This window comes from Leptodactylus fuscus, chromosome 4, assembly GCF_031893055.1.
Source record: "Leptodactylus fuscus isolate aLepFus1 chromosome 4, aLepFus1.hap2, whole genome shotgun sequence".
NCBI lineage: Eukaryota > Metazoa > Chordata > Amphibia > Anura > Leptodactylidae > Leptodactylus > Leptodactylus fuscus.
Genome location: NC_134268.1, coordinates 39201668 through 39226378, shown reverse-complemented (window position 1 = coordinate 39226378; position 24711 = coordinate 39201668). Strand labels below are relative to the sequence as shown.

The window sequence follows — 24711 nt, the reverse complement described above, 5'->3', positions numbered from 1 at the left end:
TTGTAACGGTTCTAAAGGGCTATGTGCGCTGTGGTAAATTTAGCTCCACCCACTTCTACACTGACTCCGCCCATTCTCAATCATCTTTCCATGTGCCCCCACACAGTATAATCCTCCTACAGTCACCCATACATTATACACCCCACATTATAACGTTTCCCTCCAAATGTCCCACAGTATTAGGTCCCTCTCCTGGTGCCCCAGTATAAACTAGCAGAAACTAGAGGGGACATTAAACTGGGGGCAACTAGAGGCAGATATGTCTCCTCCTCCCCCCCAGCTGGTTTAATATCCTCCTCCATCTTCCCCCTAGTTTAATGTCCATGTGCATTCAGTTTAACTGCCCCCTACATCTGCCCCTAGTCCCCCCTCTTGCTCACACCTGCTGTCTCTTCTCTTCTTCATCTTCTCGCAGCTTGCAGCAAGCACACAGTCCTGTGTGGCTCCACCCACTAACGAGTCATAGCCTATCCTGGTGATAGGCTGTGATGACGTCATCACAGGACGTTGAACAAACTTCCACTAGCTATACGGGCCAGACAGAAGCAGTCAGAGGGCCAGATGTGGCCCCTGGGCCGGACATTGCCCAGGTCTGCTGTAGAGTAATCTCTGGTTTCCTTATCTTGTACAGCTCTGTGCTGTACATTTGTATTGATGCTACCAGGGCTTGCTGAGATGATCTCTTAGCATATTCATCCTGGCCTCTGCCTGTATTAAAGCAAGGGCTGTCACCCAAGCAGGCGATCTTTACTGCATGTAAAGAATTTAACTGAAGATCGTAAAACACCATTAGCCTGGGCCCCCATGTTGTAATAACTGCGCGTTTTACATTACCTGCAAAGTGAATAGGTTTCTGGCTAACGCCATTGCTGAAAAAAATCTGCAGCGGAAATGCTGTCGTTTCAAAAATTCTTGTAAGTCGCGGGATGTTCATTATACTTCCGGAAACGCTGGTGTTTTCTGTATAGGTACAATACAGGGCAGAAAGTCCGTAGGGAGGAAAATGCTGCGGAAAGCACTAAAATGCGTTTCCATTGCGGTCTTTTCCACAGCATTTTTTGGCGGCGGCTCACTACATGGGGCTTCCCTGCGTGAAAAAGTTTGTTTGGCTAATAAAGGGAATGGGATATAGAATATATAGATATCAAGATCATCTGAAGACCCCTGACAATCCCACCAACCATATACTTCCTTATAAGTTTAGATGGACATCCACACTACATAGTGTAACCGTACAGTGACTTGGCCAACAGAAGAGGCGCTGCCCTAATTTCAGGAGGACAAGTAACCTATATGTATGGAAGCCTTGTAGACATGACTTTACAGAAAGCCAGGTCTCCGATTCGGGTAATATATAAGTAATGATCCCATGACGCAATGCTCACCCACAATGTTAATAAACGTTTATTTGCATTATACACCATCCCTTCTTAACCCTATAGTCTCCTTATCGTCTTCTCTTGTCTGTTCTAGGATTATACCTGTAGAAACAAAATGAACCAAAATTCAATTTACAATGTAATACATTATAATGGTCATAAATCTAGAAATATGCAAAAAAAAAAAAAAGTGAGAATAGTATTTTTGGAACCACGCTTTTACACTTCTATCATCATGCCTTATCTGACAGTATTTAGGATTTCCAAAATTACTCGATAGTATTACCAAACCCCAGTCCAGGGTATAGGAAGTTGTGACATTGACTTTCTTAGTGTGTCACCGCAATCGGTTGCTTCAGTGCTGTACCATTGCAACACATCCCAAAATACCAGTGCAGACAAACCTGGAATCTTTTTTTTTTATCAAAAATAAATAAATAAATAAATCTACATCTGATATTTTTATTAGAGATGAGCGAACACTAAAATGTCTGAGGTTCAAAATCCGATTCGAACAGCCACACACTGTTCGACTGTTTGAACGGATTTCGAACCCTATTATAGTCTATAGGGGGGAAATGCTCGTTTCAGGGGTAGGCAAAATTCGATAAAATTATACTTACCAAGTCCACGAGTGACGTTCGGGCTGGATTCTCCTTGAAGTCTTCTCCCGGCGCAGCGCCTCCGCGGCGTCTTCTGGCTGGAATTCACTCTGCCTAGGCATCGGGGCCTAGGCAGAGCCGACTGCGCATGCACAGTCTGCTCTGCCCGGCCCGACACCTGAGCAGAGCCGACTGCGCATGCGCAGTCGGCTCTCTCTAGGCCGGATGCCTATGCAGAGTGAATTCCAGCCAGAAGACGCCGCGGAGGCGCTGCACGGAGAAGACTTCAAGGAGAATCCAGCCCGAACGTCACTCGTGGACGGAGAAGACTTCTAAAGGTAAGAGAAGAACCAGCGTTGATTGGCAGAATGTATAGCATTCTGCCAATCAACGCTGGTTCTGCATCGAACCTTAAACTTCTAGTAGTGTTCTATCGAGTACGAGTATTTCGAATACCATAGTATTCGATCGAACACCTACTCGCTTATCTCTAATTTTTATCCATTTATTATAACTTGGAGGAGATAAAACTATATGACTATATTGTATATCTACAGCTATAGGTAACTTTTGAAGGGAGTTTTAGGTAATAGACCCAGGTTAACTGCTCATACAAGTATCCGAACTACAGCACTATGGAGGCGCTAGTGTACCTCAACATGCCTCAATTTCATACAGAGGTTACTTTTCCTGTTAGATAGCATACAGTATATGTCGCTATACAACACCCTATATGTGATGTATGCAAGAAGCCATAGGATACAGGGTAATGCATCTGCTGGGGGGAAAAAAACTGTTGTAGCAAATCTGAAAAATAAATCTGCAATTTTTTTTTTTAATTTTCTGTAAAACTGTCAAGTTTCTAAAATTAAATGACAAAAGACAATCGAGTAAGAAATGACGGTAATGGCGGAAGTTTTTCAGCTTATACTCGAGGCAAGCAAGAAAAATTATTATTATTATTTTTATTTATTTTTTTTTTGGGGGGGGGGGTTGCCTGACCAGCCACATTAGTAATGTATAGAATCTCCCATAAAATAGTGAATAAAATAAAAAAGAAAAGTTTAAAAAAAATAAAAAATATACTCGAGTAAATAAGTTTTCCTAGTTTTTTGTGGTAAAGTTAGGGGCCTCGGCTTATACTCGAGTATATACGGTATGCTGCATGTGGTGCTCAACAGAACAAATGGATTTTTTTTGTGTCTATTCAGCACTTTGGGCACCAGGGCCTGGGTGGAAATGCCCCCTATTATTAGGGGTCTGGCCGTGTGTAGACCATTTAGAAACCATACCCAATAATCCTGTATAAAAATAAGCAGTGTGACATGTCCGCCGCTGTGTCAGGACTTAGCCGTGCGTCTCCCACAATAAAGTGCTTAAGCGTCTTCTCCTTCCTCAGATCCCCTTTACTTAGCTGGGGCACGCGGCAGCCACATTGCATCATGACTTAGCTAGGAATATAATTGTAGCCGGCTGTGGTTTCCAAGCAACTCCCGATTATCCTTCATAGATGACAGGAAGGAAAAGGCAAACAAACCACTGAAAATAAGCTGGCGTGCCGGCGGTGACAAGAGCTTAATGTATAGAATGTATAGTGCAGAGCCGGCGGCCGCTGTCTGGGACACGTAATGACGGCTTTATTGTCTTGCTTTTGCTTCGGTAATATAATTGCCAATTTCTATGACGATGACACGTAACCTGAATCATGCTTTATAGGATTACCCTGGGTGATGTCGTGATCGGGGGCGACACTAGCCATCTGGGCCATATGTCTTAGGTCTGCCAGATAAGCACCAATGTCATCTGTCAGCTCCCCGTTCCACCTTTTTAGCCCTGGACAGGCGCAAAGATGTCACCTCATCCTGTCAGCCGTTACTGGGGGTCTATTCTTGTTTGGTGTCGTGTATGTGGACAGCATTATTGTGTAGGACACAAGTCACACATTTGTAATGGGATTTCTCATACAAGGGAGAAGGCGAGTTAGCGGCGGCTGTACAGGCGCTCATCCCCAACACCAGTGGCGTAACTAGGAATGGCGGGGCCCCGTGGTGAACTTTTGACATCCCCCCCCCCTCCAACCGACGTCGAAGACCTCGACCGACCCCCTCCTACGCACTCTATTATATCCCTTAGTAAGCCCTGCACACAGTATTATCCCCCACAGTGGCCCCTGCACACAGTATTATCCCCCACAGTGGCCCCTGCACACAGTATTATCCCCCATAGTGGCCCCTGCACACACAGTATTATCCCCCATAGTGGACCCTGCACACAGTATTATCCCCCATAGTGGCCCCTGCACACAGTATTATCCCCCACAGTGGCCCCTGCACACAGTATTATCCCCCACAGTGGCCCCTGCACACAGTATTATGCCCCATAGTGGCCCATGCACACAGTATTATCCCCCATAGTGGCCCCTGCACACAGTATTATCCCCCATAGTGGCCCCTGCACACAGTATTATCCCCCACAGTGGCCCCTGCACACAGTATTATCCCCCATAGTGGCCCATGCACACAGTATTATGCCCCATAGTGGACACCCATAAACAATTATCTGAAAAGACCCCAGAGTATAATAATCGGAGACCCGGGGGAATAAAAACATTAAAAAAATCACTGTTTCTTACCTGTCTCCGGCTCCCACGCTGTCTTCTCCGCTGGTGTCCTTATGAAATGGCGTCAGACGTCACATGACCCGGGACGCAGGCCGGGTTCATGTGACGTCAGAGACGTCAGGAAGGAGGCCTGGCAGGATCTTGGAGAGGTAAGTAACACTGTTTGTTATGTTCCTTACCTCTCCCAATCCGCCGATCATTATACTCGGGGGTCTGCAAAGACCCCCGAGTATAATGATAGTATTTGTGGGGCCCGCGGTGTCACTTGCCGATCCGGGCCCAGCCAGGATCGGCAAGTGAATAGGGCCTGTAACGGCCTATTTAAAAAAAAAAACAAAAAAAAAAAAACACAGCGGTAGCGGCTGTCACCGAGCCCCCTAATGGCCCGGGCCCTGTGGCAGCCGCCTCCGCTGCCTCTATGGTAGTTACGCCCCTGCCCAACACCCATAAGGATCAGCTGTCTTACGGGAAGCCAATTTTACCTATCAGTATATTGTTGGTGTGTGGGAAGAAATTGGAGTATCTGGAGGAAACCAACTCAAACAAGGAGAACATACAGACTTGATGCAGATGCACGTTGTCAGATCCGAAACCCAGGACCCCAGCCCTGCACTATTACTGAGTTATGTGCAACTAAGCTCACAAAATCCATATAAAGCATAGGATTAAATCTATATTAGAAATGACTATAATGGGATACTGAGGACAATAACAGACAGGTATGGCTCCGGCCTACTTCCATAGACACAGTAACCAAGAAAGGAAATCTCTTTGGCACTTCCCTGACCTCTATCCATTAATCATATGTACATTGTATATAACCCTGTGTGGAAAATCCATTACAAGCTTTCATGGACTTGTGCGATTGGCCATAAAAGAGAGAATTTCAGAGAAAATTGATTTTACACACAAACTAGAAAAAAATTAAAATGAATAAATAGACCGAACAAATACAGATGTGTCAGTCTGAAAGAAGGAACCTGTCGCCTACGTGTGGGATACCAAACCAACAACTCATGTTTATGGACCCGAGTGCCCCAAATAACCCGGGATAAAGCCTATTTGTGTCCCGCTTCAGTGCTGTACATAGACTGCGCAGAATGCCGGGTGCCGCTGCATTTGTCTTCAAGCAGCACCTGGCGCTGAAGAAATTTTAAGGGAACCAGACGCTGCAAGTAATGTTATTCCACCCGGCTGAGGAACAGATCCGGCGCTAGAACGGATACCTCTTGTGCCATAGAAAACTATAGGATCCATTTTGGCATCAGTCTCCCTCCCTAGCTGCATCGTACATATGACACTCCCTAAATCCTGGAGTCTGAATAGTAGGATCCTCACACACCACTAGGTCTCATATAGCTTGTATGCCCCTTAAATGGGATATTGGGTACACAGCACAATGTAGTGACAATCACAAGCAAGGACTTCCACGGCCCTGCCGTTTTACATGTTTCAGCCACTTATAGCTGATAACTTGTACAAGTTCACGAGGGCCTGGATAACTTGGAATTAAAGGGATTCTATCAATAAAATTACATTAAGAATAGCCTTAAGAAAGGTTATTCTTCTCCTACCTTTAGATGTCTTCTCTGCACCGCTGTTCGGTATAAATCCTGGTTTTCGTCTGTTTGCAAATGAGTTCCCTCACAGCACTGGGGGCGGGCCCCAATGAAGCAAGAGAAATCTCCAGCGCCAGCGCCGCCTCCATCTTCTTCAGGAACGGCCTCTCTGCACGTCTTCTTCTGGAGCTGGGCTCAAACTTCTAGGCCTCGGGCAGAACCGATTGCACATGCCTGCTGACCACAAGAAAATGGCCGCTTACTTTGAAGTTTGAACCCAGCTCCGGAAGAAGACACGCAAAGAGGCCATTCCTGAAGAAGATGGAGGTGGCGCTGGAGATTTCTCTCGCATCATTGGGGACGTCCCCAGTTCTGCGAGAGAACTCATTTGCATACAGACGAAAACCGGAATTTCTACCCAACGGCGGCGCGGAAAACACATCTAAAGGTAGGAAAAGAATAGCCTACGTGTGATCGACAAAAATTTGATTGTAATGATAGAATCCCTTTAAAAATATCACAGGTTAGGGCTTGTTCACATCTGCGTCGTCGGTCCTTATTGCAGGTTTCCGTTTCCTGCATAAAACAGATGCAGGAGACGGAAGCCTGCAGGAGACTTTCTCACCCATTCATTTGAATGGGTGAGAAAGCTGTCCGGCCGTGCGCGGCAGTGAGCGTTTTGCGCTCTCCGCCGCGAAACCGGGTTTTATAATCCGGACACAGAGTCGGACATGCAGTACTCTGTGTCCGGATAAAAAAATCCGGTTTCGCGGCGGAGAGCCTAAAACGCTCACCGCCGCGCACGGCCGGACCCGATCTATGGTTTCCGTCTTCTGCCATGCAGAAGACGGAAACCATAGTACGGAGACCCCAGACGCAGGTGTGAACCCAGCGTCACAGGAACTAGAGTTTTTGGGATCAGTTATTGATCTGAACATTTCGTCCAATTGCCGTTTTAGGGTTGGGAAGGAATTTTTCTCTCTGATGGGGCCTCTAAAGGTTCAGGCTATACAGAGTCTGCTGACCTCATAGAAATCTGTTATTATGTGTGGCTATTCCCAGAAAAGGAAATATGAAATCACACTATTGATCATAGGGCAGGGATTTTCATTGATTTAGTGCCAGTCAACCCATTGTAGAACGTTCCAAAAGTCGCTGCCCGACTGCACCTTCAAAAATCATTACAAGATGTGGAAAGAAGTCAAAGCCTTTCCGACATGAAATAGATAAGTTCCAGGGTGTATGCTCATTTTCCAGTGGAAGAATTTAAGAGTTTCAGCCAGAAGCTGCTTAAACCTGCCATGACTTTTATTAGACATTATGTAACCGGGAATAATGCAATGGCGGGGGAGGGAATCTGTGGTTTAGGATTCGCTGAAGTGTGCCAGCGGGATGTGTATAAAGACCTCACCTGAAAAGATCGTCCGCCAGTGACTGTTCTCGGGCTTGTTGAGTCTGCTCCTGTAATACAATAAGCTCATATTGTAAATGGTTCATTATAAGAAGACGTTACATTACTCTGGGCAGATATACTACCTAATAGGCTGCGGTCCAGGAATCACTCCAATGTACAGGGGACCCCAACCTAGAAAATCGGCACTGTCACCTCTACTTGTAAGACATGTTGTATTCCCAGCATTTAATGGGTTAGATATTTTCATCTACATCTTACAAATGTTCATTCTGGAAACACTTCTATAATATACAATGGTAAGGTCATAGTCAGTGCTGTCTAAGCAGAGCCAGACCCCTGTGTACTACAGCCAAATCCCAACCCTGTGCTGGCACACACGACTAGACCCGTCTATCAGGGCCCTTCACCATATAACCTTACACACGGCATAGGAAACTAGTGCAATGTATAGCAACATCTGGCCAAGTGCGGCTCCATCATCAGCCATCTTGGAATGTATTACACAGAGAGGCAGCGCTGCTCTGCTTTGGACAACTAGCGTTCGGCTTTCTGTTCTTCGGACTTGCTTGGGGACCCGAAAAATAGAAACCTAGTCCATGTAAAAATCGGTTACTTGTGAAAACCAGCGGATCCCATATATTATAATAGAATTGATAAAATCCAGCTTCAACCAAGAAACAGATATCCAATTCTGTGGTAGTTATATTATAATAGGGACCATTGGGTTTCTGTCCAAAAAATGCAAGCAGGACTCCTCTCTCCGCATTTTTCAAGCAGATTCGGGGATGCAACTCCCATTGAGCAAGCGCAGACTGAGGATAAAGTGTCCCAGAATGATAACTTCCAGTGAAAGTATCCACCACTAGGACCCTTTCCCCATCACAAACATGTCCCCCAGAGACCAATCATATGCGCTGCCGCTCCAGAGCCAATGAGACTGATGATGATAGCGCTAGATTTGGTTACTGAATGGAGTCCATTCACATGGAGGAACCAAGACTTCTGTTGTCCTGGTCGTGGGCTGTTCTAGTGGTGGAATCTCCAGTGATCAGACTCTTATAACCAATAGTAAGGATATGATAGTTTGTAGGGCATAAAATGGTTAAACATAATAATTTTACTATGCAGATCCTTGTCTGCTATTACACAGTCGCACAAGTTATTCATCTGACAGCTATTATAGTGAAATGTCACAGCCATTTGATGGAAGTCAGGCGTATTCTAATAAGAAGCACAATGTAGTTAACATTATATTCTACATTTGGGATCACAATTCTGATTGGACATGATGCTTGAATTGTAAGGCCTGATCCTATAAATAAATGGATTACGGTGGGGCCCTTCTAGAGATTGCTCACACAGGTCTATCTTTCATTTGGCAGAACGGTCCCTATCCCAAGTAGTCCTTAAAAACCGGACGCTTACAATGAGTTGAGACCCCCGAGATACATTCTACCATAAAAATGTTAAATTATGATCCTGGGAATAGCCCTTTAAGTAACCAGCAACCCCATTTCTTGTGGGTTTTTAAATATATGTAAATGTCGGCCTTCTATATAGGGCACCAGGGGGGATTTTGTGTTTGCCCCAGTATCTTCTCCTCTATATCAGCACATGATATTATGGCTGGTATTGTAATACGTAAATGTAGCACTATCAGAAAATAAAGATACGTCTTAAAGCTCAGAATAAGCCCTATAGAGAAGTGCGAGTCACAGCCCTGTATAACCTTCTGCATTTCTATTTCCCCTTTCACGCTCCTTACCTCCATTTCCTGGCGTAACCACTGTTCTAGCTCAGAGTTCTTCTTCCTGTCATGTGCTATTAAATCAGAGCCTCCGATGATGTGCGGGAAACCTCCAGACCCGGGATAAGCGATCTGTTATTACAGAGAATAATCCTGTAAGAGGTTTGTAGGCAAATAGTGTAACGCAACCAAACAGGGCTGTATAGTCAGAGTCGGGGAGACAGAGTTGGAAAAAGTTCCCGACTCCAACTCTAATCACTTTATTTTGAAGCCAATTGTACTAACATGTATGTACATATGTAATATATAATGTACAATTATTAACATCGTATGGGTAATTAGATGTATAGTTTGTTACATATCAAAGGAATTCAATCACTAGCTTTTTTCGTGAATTGGAGCTTCTTTACTCTTTCTGTCTGACCATGACTGTCAGTCATTTATGAAGGAGTCGGGATTGGTAGTCTGGCCTCCCGACTCCATAGTCTGCTACAAATATCAACTCAATTATGGGGTCCGACATCTAAAATATAAAACCGCGTCCACCATTTAAAGGGAGCCTATCGATGAAAAACTGACCCCTGTGTAAATTTTGCTGGCATGTGAGGGGCGTGAAGTATAAGTGCCCGAATATCTTTTGTTACCCCAATCAAAGGGTTTAAAGAAAAATTTAAAAAAAATAAAAAAATTATCCCCATATGTAAATGAGCTGAAAGTGCAATGGAAGCTCCTCCATAGCATCAAAGTCTCTAGATCCGGGCAATAAAAACTCCATGCCATTCTGGGTTTCAATATTCCCCATGCACCTGAATCCCTCCCCTTTAATTCTGTACAACAACTTCTAATGACAAAAAGTTGATCCCTAGCTGTGCAGAAATATGGCAACAAATGTACAATTCCCTTCAAGCTCCTCCGCAGGAGAAATAAAGAATTATACAAAGCCCATTAAAATCAATGGTCCACAATTGTGTAATGTGCAGGTGGGTCCTCCAGAAGAGACGCTCCTTGTAATCTCCAATCTAACTGAGATAAGAGATATCCTCTCTGCATATAACACCTTAGGCTGGTCTTACATGACCGTATTGAGTGTACGGTCTGCAAGTTGCTGATCGGCAACATAGGCTCCACAGATATCCGTGTCCATAGAGTCCTATGGGCGGGTCCGTGCAGTGCCGCAATTCACAGACATGTCCTATAAATTGCGGACCACAGTTGCGGCCCGGTCACACCACGGATAAAATATCCGGTGGTGTAAGAGGCCGCATTGAATATAATGTGTCCGCAATTGAAAAGCCTCAATTACGGACCATTTACGGCCGTGTAAGACCAGCCTTAAAGGGATTGTCCAAGGCCAAAAGAGTAAGACTAATACTTAGAATAGGCCACTAATTGGAGAATATTGCGGGTTGAACCCCCAGCCCCTCCACAGTGTACAGACCCAGAAGCAGTTTCATACACTGTGCAAGGGCTGAGCATCATAATTACACCTCAGTTGCCATTTAATTCTATGGGAGCTGAAATGTAAAAGCTATACAGTGTACAGAGTCATATGGTTTTGGCTTAGTACACTATGCTGCTGCACGATGAAGAGCCTTGGTGTCCAACCCCCAGGAATCTTAAATTAATGACATATCCTAAGCATAGCTCACTAACATTTGCTATTTATACCTACAGTAGCAGAATAAAAGTCATCATGGTATATTACCTTCTTGAATTTCTTGAAGTTCACCCTATTTTCTTGATTGGCTTTGTTGGTGCTCTGACTGTTTCTTCCTGAATGACCAACAACTAAAGATCGGAACTCCGACAGCAAGAGTTTACTTGGAATCCCATTGTCGTTTTCTTGTTTTAGTTGGAAAGGCATCTACAGTGATGAACATAAAACAGTGGGGGACACCATTTTTAAGTGTTCAAAGGTGCTACGTAAGGTGCCTAACGTACTAAGGAAGGAGAATAGATCAGAAACCCAACAGCCTACATACAATAGTTTAAAAGATAGTTAAAAGAAAGTAAGAAGACAGTATGGCGTCATTGGGGTGGTTTGGTGGCCCGCCTGGATTAAGGTCATTCATTTCTTCCTATTTGTGCCAAAGAAGACACTGGTCAATGAAGTTGAGCCAGGAGAGGAGAAGCCGTCAGGAAGGTGGCCCTCTATTAGAGAGTTTTTCGGTGTTCTCTATGACAGCGTTTCATAGTAAAATAAAGCTATACATAACAAGGGAGCACACGGGGATTTCATGGTTCCCTTTAGGCCAGGGCTACACAGTGTCCTTGACCATGACTGTCGTCACACAACTGAAAATCACTGAGTTGCCCTGCTGACTCCTTTGCACACAAAGGGTATGTTGACACAAAGGAAAATGTTGCAGATACGATTTATTTGTATAGCTGGGACGGGCGACAGACTAGTAACGTTTAGACTGGAGTCCTGGATGATCAGTTTCTTGCTTGGCTTAGTTTAGACTTTTGTTGCCTATTAAGCCACATCTTTTCCTATTAAGCCTTGCTGTTTGCCCAATGAAGCACAAAACACTTAATTGAGGATCATAAAATACGGCTGCTATCTTCCAGACGTAGTCTGAGGTTGTGTCTGATACCACGTGGACAGGTGTGGCACTGTTTTTGGAAGATAGTGGCATCCTACTACTGTGGAGGCCCGAATGAATGGACCTACACTGGAGCTTGTCTCAAGCCGCGGACGCCGTGGCAAGATAGGGCAAATCACTTCTTCTTTCCTCTACTAGCTAGCAGAAAAAACAAGTGACCGGCTCCCATTGAAGTCAATGGGAGCCGTTTTTGGCAGCGGATTTGAGGCGGATTCTGTGTCTAATCAGTAGCCAAAAAACTCACTGTAAACTAGCCCAAAGGTGGCGCCACCCTCGGGGTCAGAATGTGACTCCATTCACTAACATGAGTGTAGGCACCACATGGCAACATGGCCAAAGTTGCCGTGTAGCCCTAATCTTAAAGTGGAACTCCTATCCTATTATTCTAGTGCTAAGTTCACACTTTGTCACGCGTGTACTAGTAGAGTCCTGGAACATTTATTGTTTAGTACAGGACTGCAAAAACATGACTACTATCTTCCAAAAACAGTGCCACACCTGTCCGCGTGGTATCAGACACAACCTTACACTACGTCTGGAAGACAGCAGCCGTATTTTTTGATCCTCAAGTGTGTTGTGCTTCACTTGGACATACAGCAAGGCTTAATAGGAAGAGATGTGGCTTAATAGGCGCCAAAAATCTAAACTAAGCCAAGCAAGAAACCGATCATCCAAGACTTAGTCTAAACTTTAGCTTAGGACTAGACTGCGTTAGTAGATCTACCCCTTTACAGAGGGTCGGTCACCAGAACCCAAATCGTTTCGAGTCACCTGAATCCAACAGGGTTTTCCCCTTGTAAATCACTGCCATAAAACCCAACACGGAGATGGTTTATCCCCCCACAGAGAGAAATCCATACCCCGAATAACTACATAGGTTATCATGAGATAAAGAGGAGCGGATTACTTTGACGTCTTCCTGAGATATAGGTTCCTGTTTGATGTCCGGTTCAGTCTTTATTTTCTGAATGTCCATTGCTGGCACCTACAGAAAAAATAAAAACATAATGCTTAATACATCTGTACGGTGGCCGTGTAAACCGGATTCCTGAAATAATTCTTGGTCTGACACAGGCTATTACATGCACTTGGAATTTTCAATTAGGGGGAAAGTGAAATCCAGAATATTAACCGAAAATAATTAATACTCTGAAGCGACGACAGAAATATTGCAGGAATGTAAAGCTGGGCACAAGTTGTATTCTCTATTCATGCGGAGCCTGTGAAAATGGGCGAAGTCACGAAAATCAAGCTGAATTGTGACGGAGCCAAAAATGTGACAGAAATTAAATCACTAAAGAAAGAACTTGTGACCGGTTTAGCCCTTTGGTAGCCACAGATTCTTGTTGCATTAGGTCATATTCATTTGCTACTTCACATTAGTCCCATCTTTCCCTCCATTACACATATATACTCAGCCAAACTACTCATTTATGCAAGTTGTAGTGGATCTCCTCCATCTTAGCCCTGCCGCCACAATATGTAACGTACATTATCAGAGTAGAGCCCAAACAGCACTCCAATAGCATTCAAAAGGTATTCTAGTACCGAAAAGTTACCCCCTATCCAAAGGATGTGGTGTCGGTACATACAGAGACCCCCACTGATCAGAAGAATTGGCACCCCAGTTTGTACACTTCCACTCCACTCTTTTCAATAGGACCATCAGATATAGCCAAGCGTTGTACTCTGGCTCTGTGATTCCTATTGCGCACCCCCTCGAAGTGACACTGCATTCAAATTGTGATCGGTGTGTGATCCAGTGGTCATGTCTCATGAAGTCAAATCCGGTCTATTATGGTGATTTGGCTATTACTAAAGGGATCCTATCACTCAGACAAGTATCACGTCGGAATAGCCTTCAGAAAGGCTATTCGTCTCCTACCTTTCGTCGTCTTCTCCGTGCCGTCATTCGCCTACAATCCTGTTTTTTTCTCGGTATGCAAATTAGCTCTCACGCAGCACTGGGGACGGGCCTCAGCGCTCAAACAGCACTGGGCGTGTCCCCAATGCTGTGAGAAAACTCTCTCCAGCGCCGCCTCCATCTTCGTCAGCAGCGTCCTCTTCAGTCTCTTCTTCCAGCGGTGCCTTGTAACTTCTAAGCCTCGGGCTGAGCAGACTGCGCATGCCCACAGGTCACGGGAAAATGGCCACTATTTTCTCGTGGCCTGTGGGCATGCGCAGTCTGCTCCACCGCTGGAAGAAGAGTCTGAAGAGGACGCTGCTGACGAAGATGGAGGCAGCACTGGAGAGAGTTCTCTCGCAGCATTGGGGACACTGAGGAAGATGGCGAAAGGTAGGCGACGAATAGTCTTTCTTAAGGCTATTCCGACGTGGTACTTAGAAAAAATTGTGTCTGAGTGACAGGATCCCTTTAGGAAGGTTCCCCTGCTTCTAATTCTCTCTATCCGCTGCTCCCAATCTGATGGGCTGGAGCCAATCATGTACAAGTCCTCTCAGTGTGCCTCTGTACTGCATCTGGGTGAGGCAATGAAATTTCCTCTAAAACCTAAATACAAGATGGCCTGTTATGGATACATGGTTTCTCTGCCTATTGGCCTCCTTCTGCCACTGATAAAATCTTGTCAATAGATATCTATGGAGAGGGGAGGGGGAGGAAATGGAGAAATCACATGTATCGGTTATCTATTACTATCCAGCCTTCTGATAGAGAAAACTCTATTAACTTTGTAGACAGTCTTGTGACTATCTCTCTGCTCCTCCTCCTCCCTCTCTCCATAAACTACATTGTACAGAGTACAGACAAAAATCACTCCGATAAGAAGACAGAATTAATAGTGAAAGACACAGGCACAAAGTTTGGTCCCTTCACCCGCACTAGTGAATTACGAAAAACTTTACTAAACCTATATTCACACAACAGATCGACAAAACGGCCATTAATTCTCTCCCGCCCTCCTCTTATATTTTACAAGGCATGTCGGCAAAGATATTGAAGTAACAGGAAGTGTATGGAGATAGGAGATCAGAAACAAACCTCGATACGGTGATAAGTCGCACGTGGTAGTCACTGATAGAGGTTAGGGTTGTGCGCAAGGACTTTGGTTGTACTTACTAGCGTTGGGGAAATGTACAATCGGATTAAACAGTCCTTAAAACTGCTAAGTTTTTAACTCTGCTGAAAAATATGTAGTGCGACGTCTGTGTACAAAAAAAGATCCGTGAAGACTCATCATGAATAGACCCTAAAACACCAAAGGGATTTCAGGCGTCTACTGCCGCCAGTGACTATTATATAAGTATACAAAAACATCACATGACATGTATTGGCCCCGCAATAATAGCCGGCCTGTCCGTGGCCGCAGACACATATATCTCAGTGGCAATTTGCTGATGTGAGAACTGCCGCCCTCCCGAATTCTTGGCTCTCGGCGGGCATCGCTCTGGTAATGGGCAGTGTACCTTTGGAAGCAGAGTCTTTTCATTACACAACAACTTTAATCATTTTATTTTTGTGCATATGTCTGTGACTGATAAAATGTGACATCCTGACAAAGCCGGGCCGACACAGTCAGCAGAGCGCGCCCCTGTGAACACTGTGTCAGCATGATGTTACAGATTAATTCGCAGGACACAAATGGATTTTCCATTATTATAAATACTAAATTTAAAAAATAGAAAAAAAACCCCACAAATAAAACAGACCTAGGAATGTGCACATCAATCTGTACTGAGATGTAGAAAGAACACGTCCGCCTACAACAAGAAGCCTGAATAGAGTTGTCGTTTCCATAGTTTGGAACAGCTACGTGCCGACTGCAAGAACAAGATCTAGCATTTAAAGGGGCGTTACACTAAAGAAATGTATGGCATATCCAGCGGCTAGGTGATGTCTGATAGATGTGTGCCCCACCTCTGTGACCGCACACCTAACCCTCCGGCCATTGGGCCTTGCTCCTTACCGGACCACAACCTCTCTGTAAAAGACTTACAGCCATGGTCGGACTCAAGTATACAGGAGTTATGGAACATGTTGTGCAGCAAAGTCGTGGTCAGATAAGTATTGGGGCACTAAGGCTTGATGGAGGGTAAATTTAAGAGTTGCGAAAACCACTCTGAGGTGGTATCAGTGAAGGGTTCATTTAATTTCAATAGGGCAGTGAAATGGTTAATTCTAAGATCTCTTAATAACTTAAAGGGATTCTACCACTAAGCCAAGATTTTTTCTAATTACCATGTCAGAATAGCCTTAAGAAAAGCTATTCGTCTCTTAGGGGGCAGTGTTCCAGCAGTCTGCCGTAGCGCCGGCGTGTATGGCTGTGATACACGCCCAGCGTTACTCCGTGTGAATGCCCCCTTACTTTTAGACATGGTCTCCGCGGCGCTGTTCCTTAGAAATACCGGTTTTTAACCGGTATGCAAATGAGTTCTCTGCAGCAATGAGGGCGGGCCCCAGCGTTCAAACAGCGATGGGGGCGTCCCCACTGCTGCCCGAGAGCTCACTCCAGCGACGCCTCCTTCAGCTGCAATCCGGCCTCTTTTGTCTTCTTCTGTCGGTCCAACTTCTGACGCCTGCACAGTACGCTCCTGTATTGAACTACAAGAGCAAGAACGGCCTCCCAAAAATGTACAAAAGACAGAAGAGGCGGGGCTGCAGCTGAAGAAGGAGGCGTCGCTGGAAAGAGCTCTCGGGCAACAGTGCGGACTGCCCCCCCCAAAAATAAATAAAAAAAAAATGGACGCGGGCATGTGTAGTCAGCTCTGCCCGAGGCCCGATGGCAGGTCTGACTGTGCATGCGTAGAAGCTTGAACAAAGCACCGGAAGAAGACACGAAGAGAGGTCATTACAGACGAAGATGGAGGCGGTGCTGGAGATTTCTCTCGCAGCATTGAGGACGCCCCCATCGCTGTTTGAGCACTGGGGCCCGCCCTCATTGCTGTGGAGAACTAATTTGCATACCAGTTAAATCCGGTATTTCTAAGGAACGGCGCCGCGGAGACCACCTCTAAAGGTAAGAGACGAATAGTCTTTCTTAAGGCTATTCCGACGTGGTAATTAGAAAAAAATCTTGGTTTAGTGGTAGAATCCCTTTAAGTAATGGTTTTCTTTATCTCCTTAACACTATTCTGGAGGGATTTTGCATCCACTATTCCTTACAATTTTGGGATGAACTTGCTGGGACGTCCGCTCCTGGGAAGACGGCCAACTGTCTTGAATGTTTTCTACTTGTGAATCATCTTTCTCACTTTAGAATAATGAACATCAAATTGTTTAGAAATGGCCTTATAGACCTTCTCAGAATGCTGGGCAGTAACAATTGCTTTTCTAAGATCATTGCTGATGTCTTTCTTCCTTGGCAATGTATTGAGGGCTAGGTCACACGGGGATAAACCCCACACATTTTGGTCCTGATTCTGATGCGGGAAGTCGCAACAAAATTAGGCCAAAATGCGCCTGCCACGACTGTTGCGGCTTCTCCCTGAGGAGTAGGCTTAAATGAATGGGCCTTGTCTGAAGGGTGCTGCTGCGAGGCGGAAACCGGGTCTGAAACAGCCACGGAATCTGCCTGAAGAAAGGACAGCTCATTTCTTTTTTCCGTAAGCCGGAAAATATCGCTCACGGAAAAAAGAAATCTAGTGGTCTACATAGACCTCTATTGTGAGGGGGTGGATTCTGAGCTGAATTTGGCGTCGGAATCCGCCTCCTCTTGCCCTGTGTGAATGAGCCCTAACACAGACATAAATTCTGTAGACCAGAAAACTACCAAAACTTCTTTTATAGAAACGTCTTTTCTTTTATAGAAACAAAACATCTTTTATGCATTGATAAGTGATCATACTTGCCAATAATCACTTATCAATGGCATTTGGCACCTGGCGGCTACTTACCCTCTTAGTTCACATACAAGCAGTAAGGGTAACATTATTTTTTCACACACTGTTTCTGGATCTTGGCTAAGTATTTTTTTTTAACATAAATGACACCTTGTGATTTGTCAAGTCCTAATACAGAAAACAATAGAATTAAAAGAAGGTGTATTTTATTTTATGTTTTCCATAACTTTAAGTGAAGCTTTGTGCTACAGACTCCGAATTCCATAAAGTCCTGGACAGGAAACACTGATGTCCCCTCCTCCAATGTCAATAATGAATGACCCTATTCTGTAAAGATGACCTATCACCTCTCCTGACCTTTCTGCTTTACTAAATATTTGTATTTCCCATAGAACAATTTTAGAGCATGTTTTTAACATTCCTGTATTATCCCACTTAGAAGTGCATGAATAAACTGACAACTGGGTGTGTCGCTGCACTGGCTGACACTCTGTGGACACACCTCTTTCACAAGGACAAATGATAACAGCTAGAGATGAGCGAGTACTAATCGAAAATCCCGTTTCGAATAGCACGCACCCATAGGAATGAATGGAAGCGGCCGGAACACAGACTTTGCTGGTGGCCGGCTGCTTAACCCCCCCTGCGTGTCGGCTGCGTCCATTTATTCCTATTGGTGCGTGCTATTCGAAACGGGTGTTGCGAATAGCACTCGCTCGTCTCTAATAACAGCCAGTTGTTAATTTCTTCATTGATACATAGGATATGTCAGAAATATACATACATTTCCAAGATGGGAATACCTCTCTAATAAGAGCAACCAATAAATACAGACAGAACTTGCCCCTTTAATTGTCAAGACTTACTGTTGTGATTTCTTCTAGGTCCAGAGAGTCAATGTCAAAGTCTTCTCCAAATTCGTCTGTGGTTTCTACCCGAGGCCTTTTCACCTGGCTGGAATTGTTTTTAGTGTTGTTTTTATCTTTTACATCACCGCCACATTCTTCCTCATTTTCTAAGTCGGACTCCTCCACCACATCCTCAGGCTCCTTCCTTTTCTTCACGAAGGAGTCTTTTGGTTGACTGGTGGTTGATGTGTCCATCTTACCCGGACGATATGAGCTACCAAGTCTGTCACCAGAACACAGAACTGGCTCTTTCTGTAGATCAGTATCACGACCATTAAGGGGGTCTACATTTGCATTCTTCAGTTTTGGGGGAGCACTTTCCTTTGCGGGCTGTGACATCTGCGAGGCGGCTTTTTCCGTTCTGGTCAATTTGGCAGTAGAAGTCTCGCCTTCTTCTTCTTCGCGGTCTCTATAACAGAACAAGAGGAATATCATTAAATAAACTTATTATGATTTATTTTTGTGCAAGTGAACATTTATTATTTAGTCTAGACTAAGTATTGGCTTAAAGTATAATTCTAATATATCTCAGTCATGGCAAGGATCACAATATGTATATAGAATTAAGAAGAATCTAGTTCAAGGTTACTTTAGGTTTGGCAAGTATTTTTATCTTCTAAAATATTGACTATACTTTGCTATGGATCCTTGGTCCAATATGTTTACCAGGGCAAAATCACTGCAGATCTAAGCAAACTACATGAAAATGGCCTTAACTAGTGTTGAGCAAATAGTGTTAGCATTCCTATGGAAGCGAGGTATTTGACCAACAGTTTTGAATACTATTCGCTCAACACTACTTATAACCATTCTTCTCTAAGATCATTGCTGATGTCTATCCTCCTTGCAATGACTGCTGATGTCTCCTTTCATTTGACTGCTCCAGACAAGCAAACTGCCAAAACTTCTGCTTTTTATAGAGGTGGTTATAAGTTAGTGATCAGGCAGGAATGCTACACCACCACTGTTGTAACTAGCATACTCCCATAGACATCCCTTGACTAAAACACCTTGGGAATAATGTGTCTCTGCTGTCTAGATTAGAAGTCCAAGCAGGTCACAGGTCTCCTCATGATTGGCTTTACCAGCCGAGAAACGTACGGACAGAGGTTATAAGGGACAGATTTTGTGGTATTGCCCTTGTAAGGGCGGGAGTCTTTTTATGGGGGTCAGGACATAGATCTAAAAGGGTGAGCAAGGGAGAAGATCAAGCGGATTTACTACTGGGTGGACCTGACCTTCATTAGAGAACCACTTGACTGGTAAGACTGAACCATCTTTTTCTCATTATAAGAGTAATTATTCTATATGTATATTTTTTTTAATGTAGATTGTGAGCCCCATATAGGGATCACAATGTACATTTTTCTTCCCCTATCACTATGTCTTTTTAAAATGGGAGGAAATCCATGCAAACACGGGGAGAACATACAAACTCCTTGCAGATGTTATTCCTGGCGGGATTCGAACCCATGACTCCAGTATTGCAAGGCTGCAGTGCTAACCACTGAGCCACCATGTTGCCCCTATTCTACGTGTATATGTTTGTAGCACTAGATTGATGGCGGCTCTCTAGTTTATTCCTGCATTCATGTAATATTTTATATTCATTGTGAAACATTTCCTTGTACTGGTACTGCAAGTGATACCTTCTTAGGGACGTGTGGTTATTATTTTTTGTACATGATGATTTAGAAGAGACATCTGTGCTGGTCCTCATGTAGAACCTTGCAAATATCATAATAACTGATGTAAACAAATTCACGTCAGCTTAGATTATTTTCGGATCAATCGCCCAGCCCTATCCTGTGGATAGGCAATAAGTGTCTTGAGACAATCCTTTACACCCCTTATATTTTACCACTCACCGTTTCTTGGAGACGGGCTGGAAATAATTCTGGATTTTATTTGAGGACTCCACTTTCTGTGACGCTCTCTGTCTATTTGAGGCAGGACTCTCGGCCTGTGATGATGGGCGAGGTCGTTCTGTCGGATGGAGGAGTTTCTGAAATATGTCGGTTCTGCGGTCAGCACTGACGCCTGCTTCCTCGTCCGGATACTTCCTTACATTGGTTTTACTGCTTCTATTACTTCCGGGTGTCTCTTTAACTTCTCGAACCCCACTGACCTCCATCCTAATTCACAAGATTACAAATAATGACTTTTTGTGTTCTATCCACTTTGGCGCAGATTTCCCAATGCTAGCTGGCTCACAATGAATGATAAATCTGAAGGATCTTGCTAGAAATGTCTGATACTTTACACCACATATTGGTTGGAGTGTTACATTGTAAGTTATACTCCATGGTCAAACAGGGAGCAAAAAGTGCCTAATAGCCATAGTCAAGCTTTCATAGACCTGTGTCATGACGTATAACCGTATGAATATACGTCACCTACCAGTTTTCTGTTGGGTCTGGTGGCTCCGTGTCTGCCACATAAGCTGTGGTGTTGAATGTGGCTGGGGGTAACACAGTCTCATCAACGGCCATGCTGGAAGACTGTGTAGATCCCATAATGTTATGCTTGCCATTCTTGCCTAAAGAATGAGATTAAGACGTACATAAATTTCTCAACAATTCTAGATATACTGGTCCACAGGTAATAATATTGTATTATATGGCAGCCATTAAAACAAAAGGATAACCGTGTAATAAACAGATATGAGGGTACAGCCGACCACTTACATAGGACATGGCCATACACATATAAATGCTTGTTCAGTCAATATATGTGTTATTATTACTGTACAGTATTGTATTGATTCCATTGTGCTGCACATTATATTAATGCCATGGTGCTGTACATTATTATATTAATTCCATGGTGCTGTACATTATTCTATTATTATATTCCATGGTACTGTACAGTATTATATTAATTCCATGGTACTGCACATTTGAGGATTTACATACAGTACAAAAAATATACAGGTAGATATAATACTAACAGTGAGCGACTGGCATAGTGGGGTAGAGGGCCCTGCCCACGAGGGCTTGCAATCTACAGTGGGGCAAAAAAGTATTTAGTCAGTCACCAATAGTGCAAGTTCCACCACTTAAAAAGATGAGAGGCGTCTGTAATTTACATCATAGGTAGACCTCAACTATGAGAGACAAAATGAGAAAACAAATCCAGAAAATCACATTGAAGCAAATTTGAAGAAAATCCAGCACTGCAGTCAGGTATCCGTATAAAATAAAACTTAACTTTTATTACGCGTTTCGGGATAGACCCTTACTCATGGCATACAGAGCTGTAATATGCTGCAATCTTATATAAAAATAAAAGAGACACACATAAAATCCAGGCCCCTCCCATCTGCACATAGACAGGAAGTTAATTAATTAAGCAACATCTGTGATACATGCGATAAGATGCAAGTGAAGCAGGAAAGAAAGCAGACAAAGTTGGCTGATTGTAGTCAAAATAGTTCAAACAGGTTAAGGTAAATAAGTAAATAAATCATAATTTTTAGTGACATAGATAAAACGTGACATGACCAAGAGATGTAACATCTTCATTACATAGTTGTGGCACCATACTGAAGAAACATAATGACAACATCCCTTTCTATGGTGCATAATGCACCAGGAGGATAGAGTACGTATTATACTGAGAAAAAAAAACAAAAAAAAAAAAAAACACTGAGCTGAACACCGTACTGGAACATGAAAGTGTGATTTGTGTATGATGCTCCAGGAGGATAAGATAAGTATAACTACATTAAGAATTGCATGTGTATCATACTGGAAAAAAAAAAAAAAAAAGGATTTTCTAGTTTCAGAAAATCACATTGTCTGATTTTGTAAGAATTTATTTGCAAATTATGGTGGAAAATAAGTATTTGGTCACCTACAAACAATCAAGATTTGTGGCTCTCACAGACCTGTAACTTCTTCTTTAAGAGTCTCCTCTTTCCTCCACTCATTACCTGTAGTAATGGCACCTGTTTAAACTTGTTATCACAATAAAAAGACACCTGTGCACACCCTCAAACAGTCAGACTCCAAACTCCACTATGGTGAAGACCAAAGAGCTGTCAAAGGACACCAGAAACAAAATTGTAGCCTGCACCAGGCTGGGAAGACTGAATCTGCAATAGGCAACCAGCTTGGATTGAAGAAATCAACTGTGGGAGCAATAATTAGAAAATGGAAGACATACAAGACCACTGATAATCTCCCTTGATCTGGAGCTCCACGCAAAATCTCACCCCGTGGGGTCAAAATGATCACAAGAACGGTGAGCAAAAATCCCAGAACCACGCGGGGGGACCTAGTGAATGAACTGCAGAGAGCTGGGAGCAATGTAACAAAGCCTACCATCAGTAACACACTACGCCGCCAGGGACTCAGATCCTGCAGTGCCAGACGTGTCCCACTGCTTAAGCCAGTACATGTCCGGGCCCGTCTGAAGTTTGCTAGAGAGCATTTGGATGATCCAGAAGAGTATTGGGAGAATGTCCTATGGTCTGATGAAACCAAACTGGAACTGTTTGGTAGAAACACCACTTTACGTGTTTGGAGGAAAAAGAATACTGAGTTGCATCCATCAAACACCATACCTACTGTAAAGCATGGGGGTGGAAACATCATGCTTTGGGGCTGTTTCTCTGCAAAGGGGCCAGGACGACTGATCCGGGTACATGAAAGAATGAATGGGGCCATGTATCATGAGATTTTGAGTGCAAACCTCCTTCCATCAGCAAGGGCATTGAAGATGAAACGTGGCTGGGTCTTTCAACATGACAATGATCCAAAGCACACCGCCAGGGCAACGAAGGAGTGGCTTTGCAAGAAGCATTTCAAGGTCCTGGAGTGGCCTAGCCAGTCTCCAGATCTCAACCCTATAGAAAACCTTTGGAGGGAGTTGAAAGTCCGTGTTGCCAAGCGACAGCCCCAAAACATCACTGCTCTAGAGGAGATCTGCATGGAGGAATGGGCCAACATACCAACAACAGTGTGTGCCAACCTTGTGAAGACTTACAGAAAACGTTTGACCTCTGTCATTGCCAACAAAGGATATATAACAAAGTATTGAGATGAAATTTTGTTACTGACCAAATACTTATTTTCCACCATAATTTGCAAATAAATTCTTACAAAATCAGACAATGTGATTTTCTGGATTTGTTTTCTCATTTTGTCTCTCATAGTTGAGGTCTACCTATGATGTAAATTACAGACGCCTCTCATCTTTTTAAGTGGTGGAACTTGCACTATTGGTGACTGACTAAATACTTTTTTGCCCCACTGTATGAGGGAAGGGGGATAGTGTGATTGTGGGGGTCAGTCTTATGTGTCTTGGTAAGGAGTTCCAGAGTATGGGGGATGCACGGAAGAAATCTTGGAGACGGTTGTGTGAGGAGCGGATGAGGGCAGAGCGGAGTAGGAGGTCATTGGCGGATCTGAGGTTACGTGTGGGCAGGTAGCGGGAGATTAGGTTGGAGATATATGGAGGGGACAGGTCGTGGATGGCTTTGTATGTCAGCGTTAATACTTTGAACTCTATTCGCTGGGCTATAGGTAACCAGTGAAGGGATTGGTGAAGGGGAGCAGCTGATGAAGAACAGGGGGGGGGGGGGGAGAGGTGTACTAAGCGAGCAGCGCAGTTTAAGGTAGACTGGAGGGGAGTAGTCTAAGCAGGAGATTATGAGCGCCTGGATCAGCATCTTTGTGGTTTCAGGGGTGGATGTTCTTGAGATTGAGGCGGCAGGAGGTGTTGAGGGTTTAGATATGCGACTTGAAGGATAGATCAGAGTCCAAGGTTATTCCAAGGCAACGGACCCATGGTTCCATCAACTTTGATAGATGGGTCAGGTGGAGGGGCTGTAGGGGGTGGGGCGAACATGATGAACTCTGTTTTCTCCATGTTGGAGTTTGAGAAAGCGGAAGGAGAAAAAGGAGGCTACGGCTGCTAGACACTCTGGAACTCTGGCCAGCAGAGAGGTAACGTCTGGTCCAGAGAGGTATATTTGGGTGTCATCGGCATAGCAATGGCATTGAAAACCAGTATCTGTGCATGCATGTCCATCTTAAAGACTGACTGTGGCTGAATGTCACCAGTGGCTACTATTA

At 44.1% G+C, this 24711-nt stretch overlaps 1 protein-coding gene across 1 annotated transcript in view; it reads right to left on the bottom strand.

Moving 5' to 3' along the window:
* Nucleotides 1-1363: 1363 nt before the first annotated feature.
* The window catches only part of NBN (nibrin), a 54493-nt gene continuing 31145 nt past the window's right edge, over nt 1364-24711 (bottom strand). The window contains exons 9-16 of the mRNA XM_075270307.1: nt 21032-21170; nt 20500-20766; nt 18590-19040; nt 12835-12912; nt 11027-11185; nt 9340-9453; nt 7572-7621; nt 1364-1481 (exon numbers count right to left, since the gene is read on the bottom strand). Of these exons, the coding sequence (XP_075126408.1) occupies nt 1448-1481; nt 7572-7621; nt 9340-9453; nt 11027-11185; nt 12835-12912; nt 18590-19040; nt 20500-20766; nt 21032-21170 (1292 nt within the window). The 3' untranslated portion in view covers nt 1364-1447. The remainder of the gene's footprint in view (nt 1482-7571; nt 7622-9339; nt 9454-11026; nt 11186-12834; nt 12913-18589; nt 19041-20499; nt 20767-21031; nt 21171-24711) is intronic.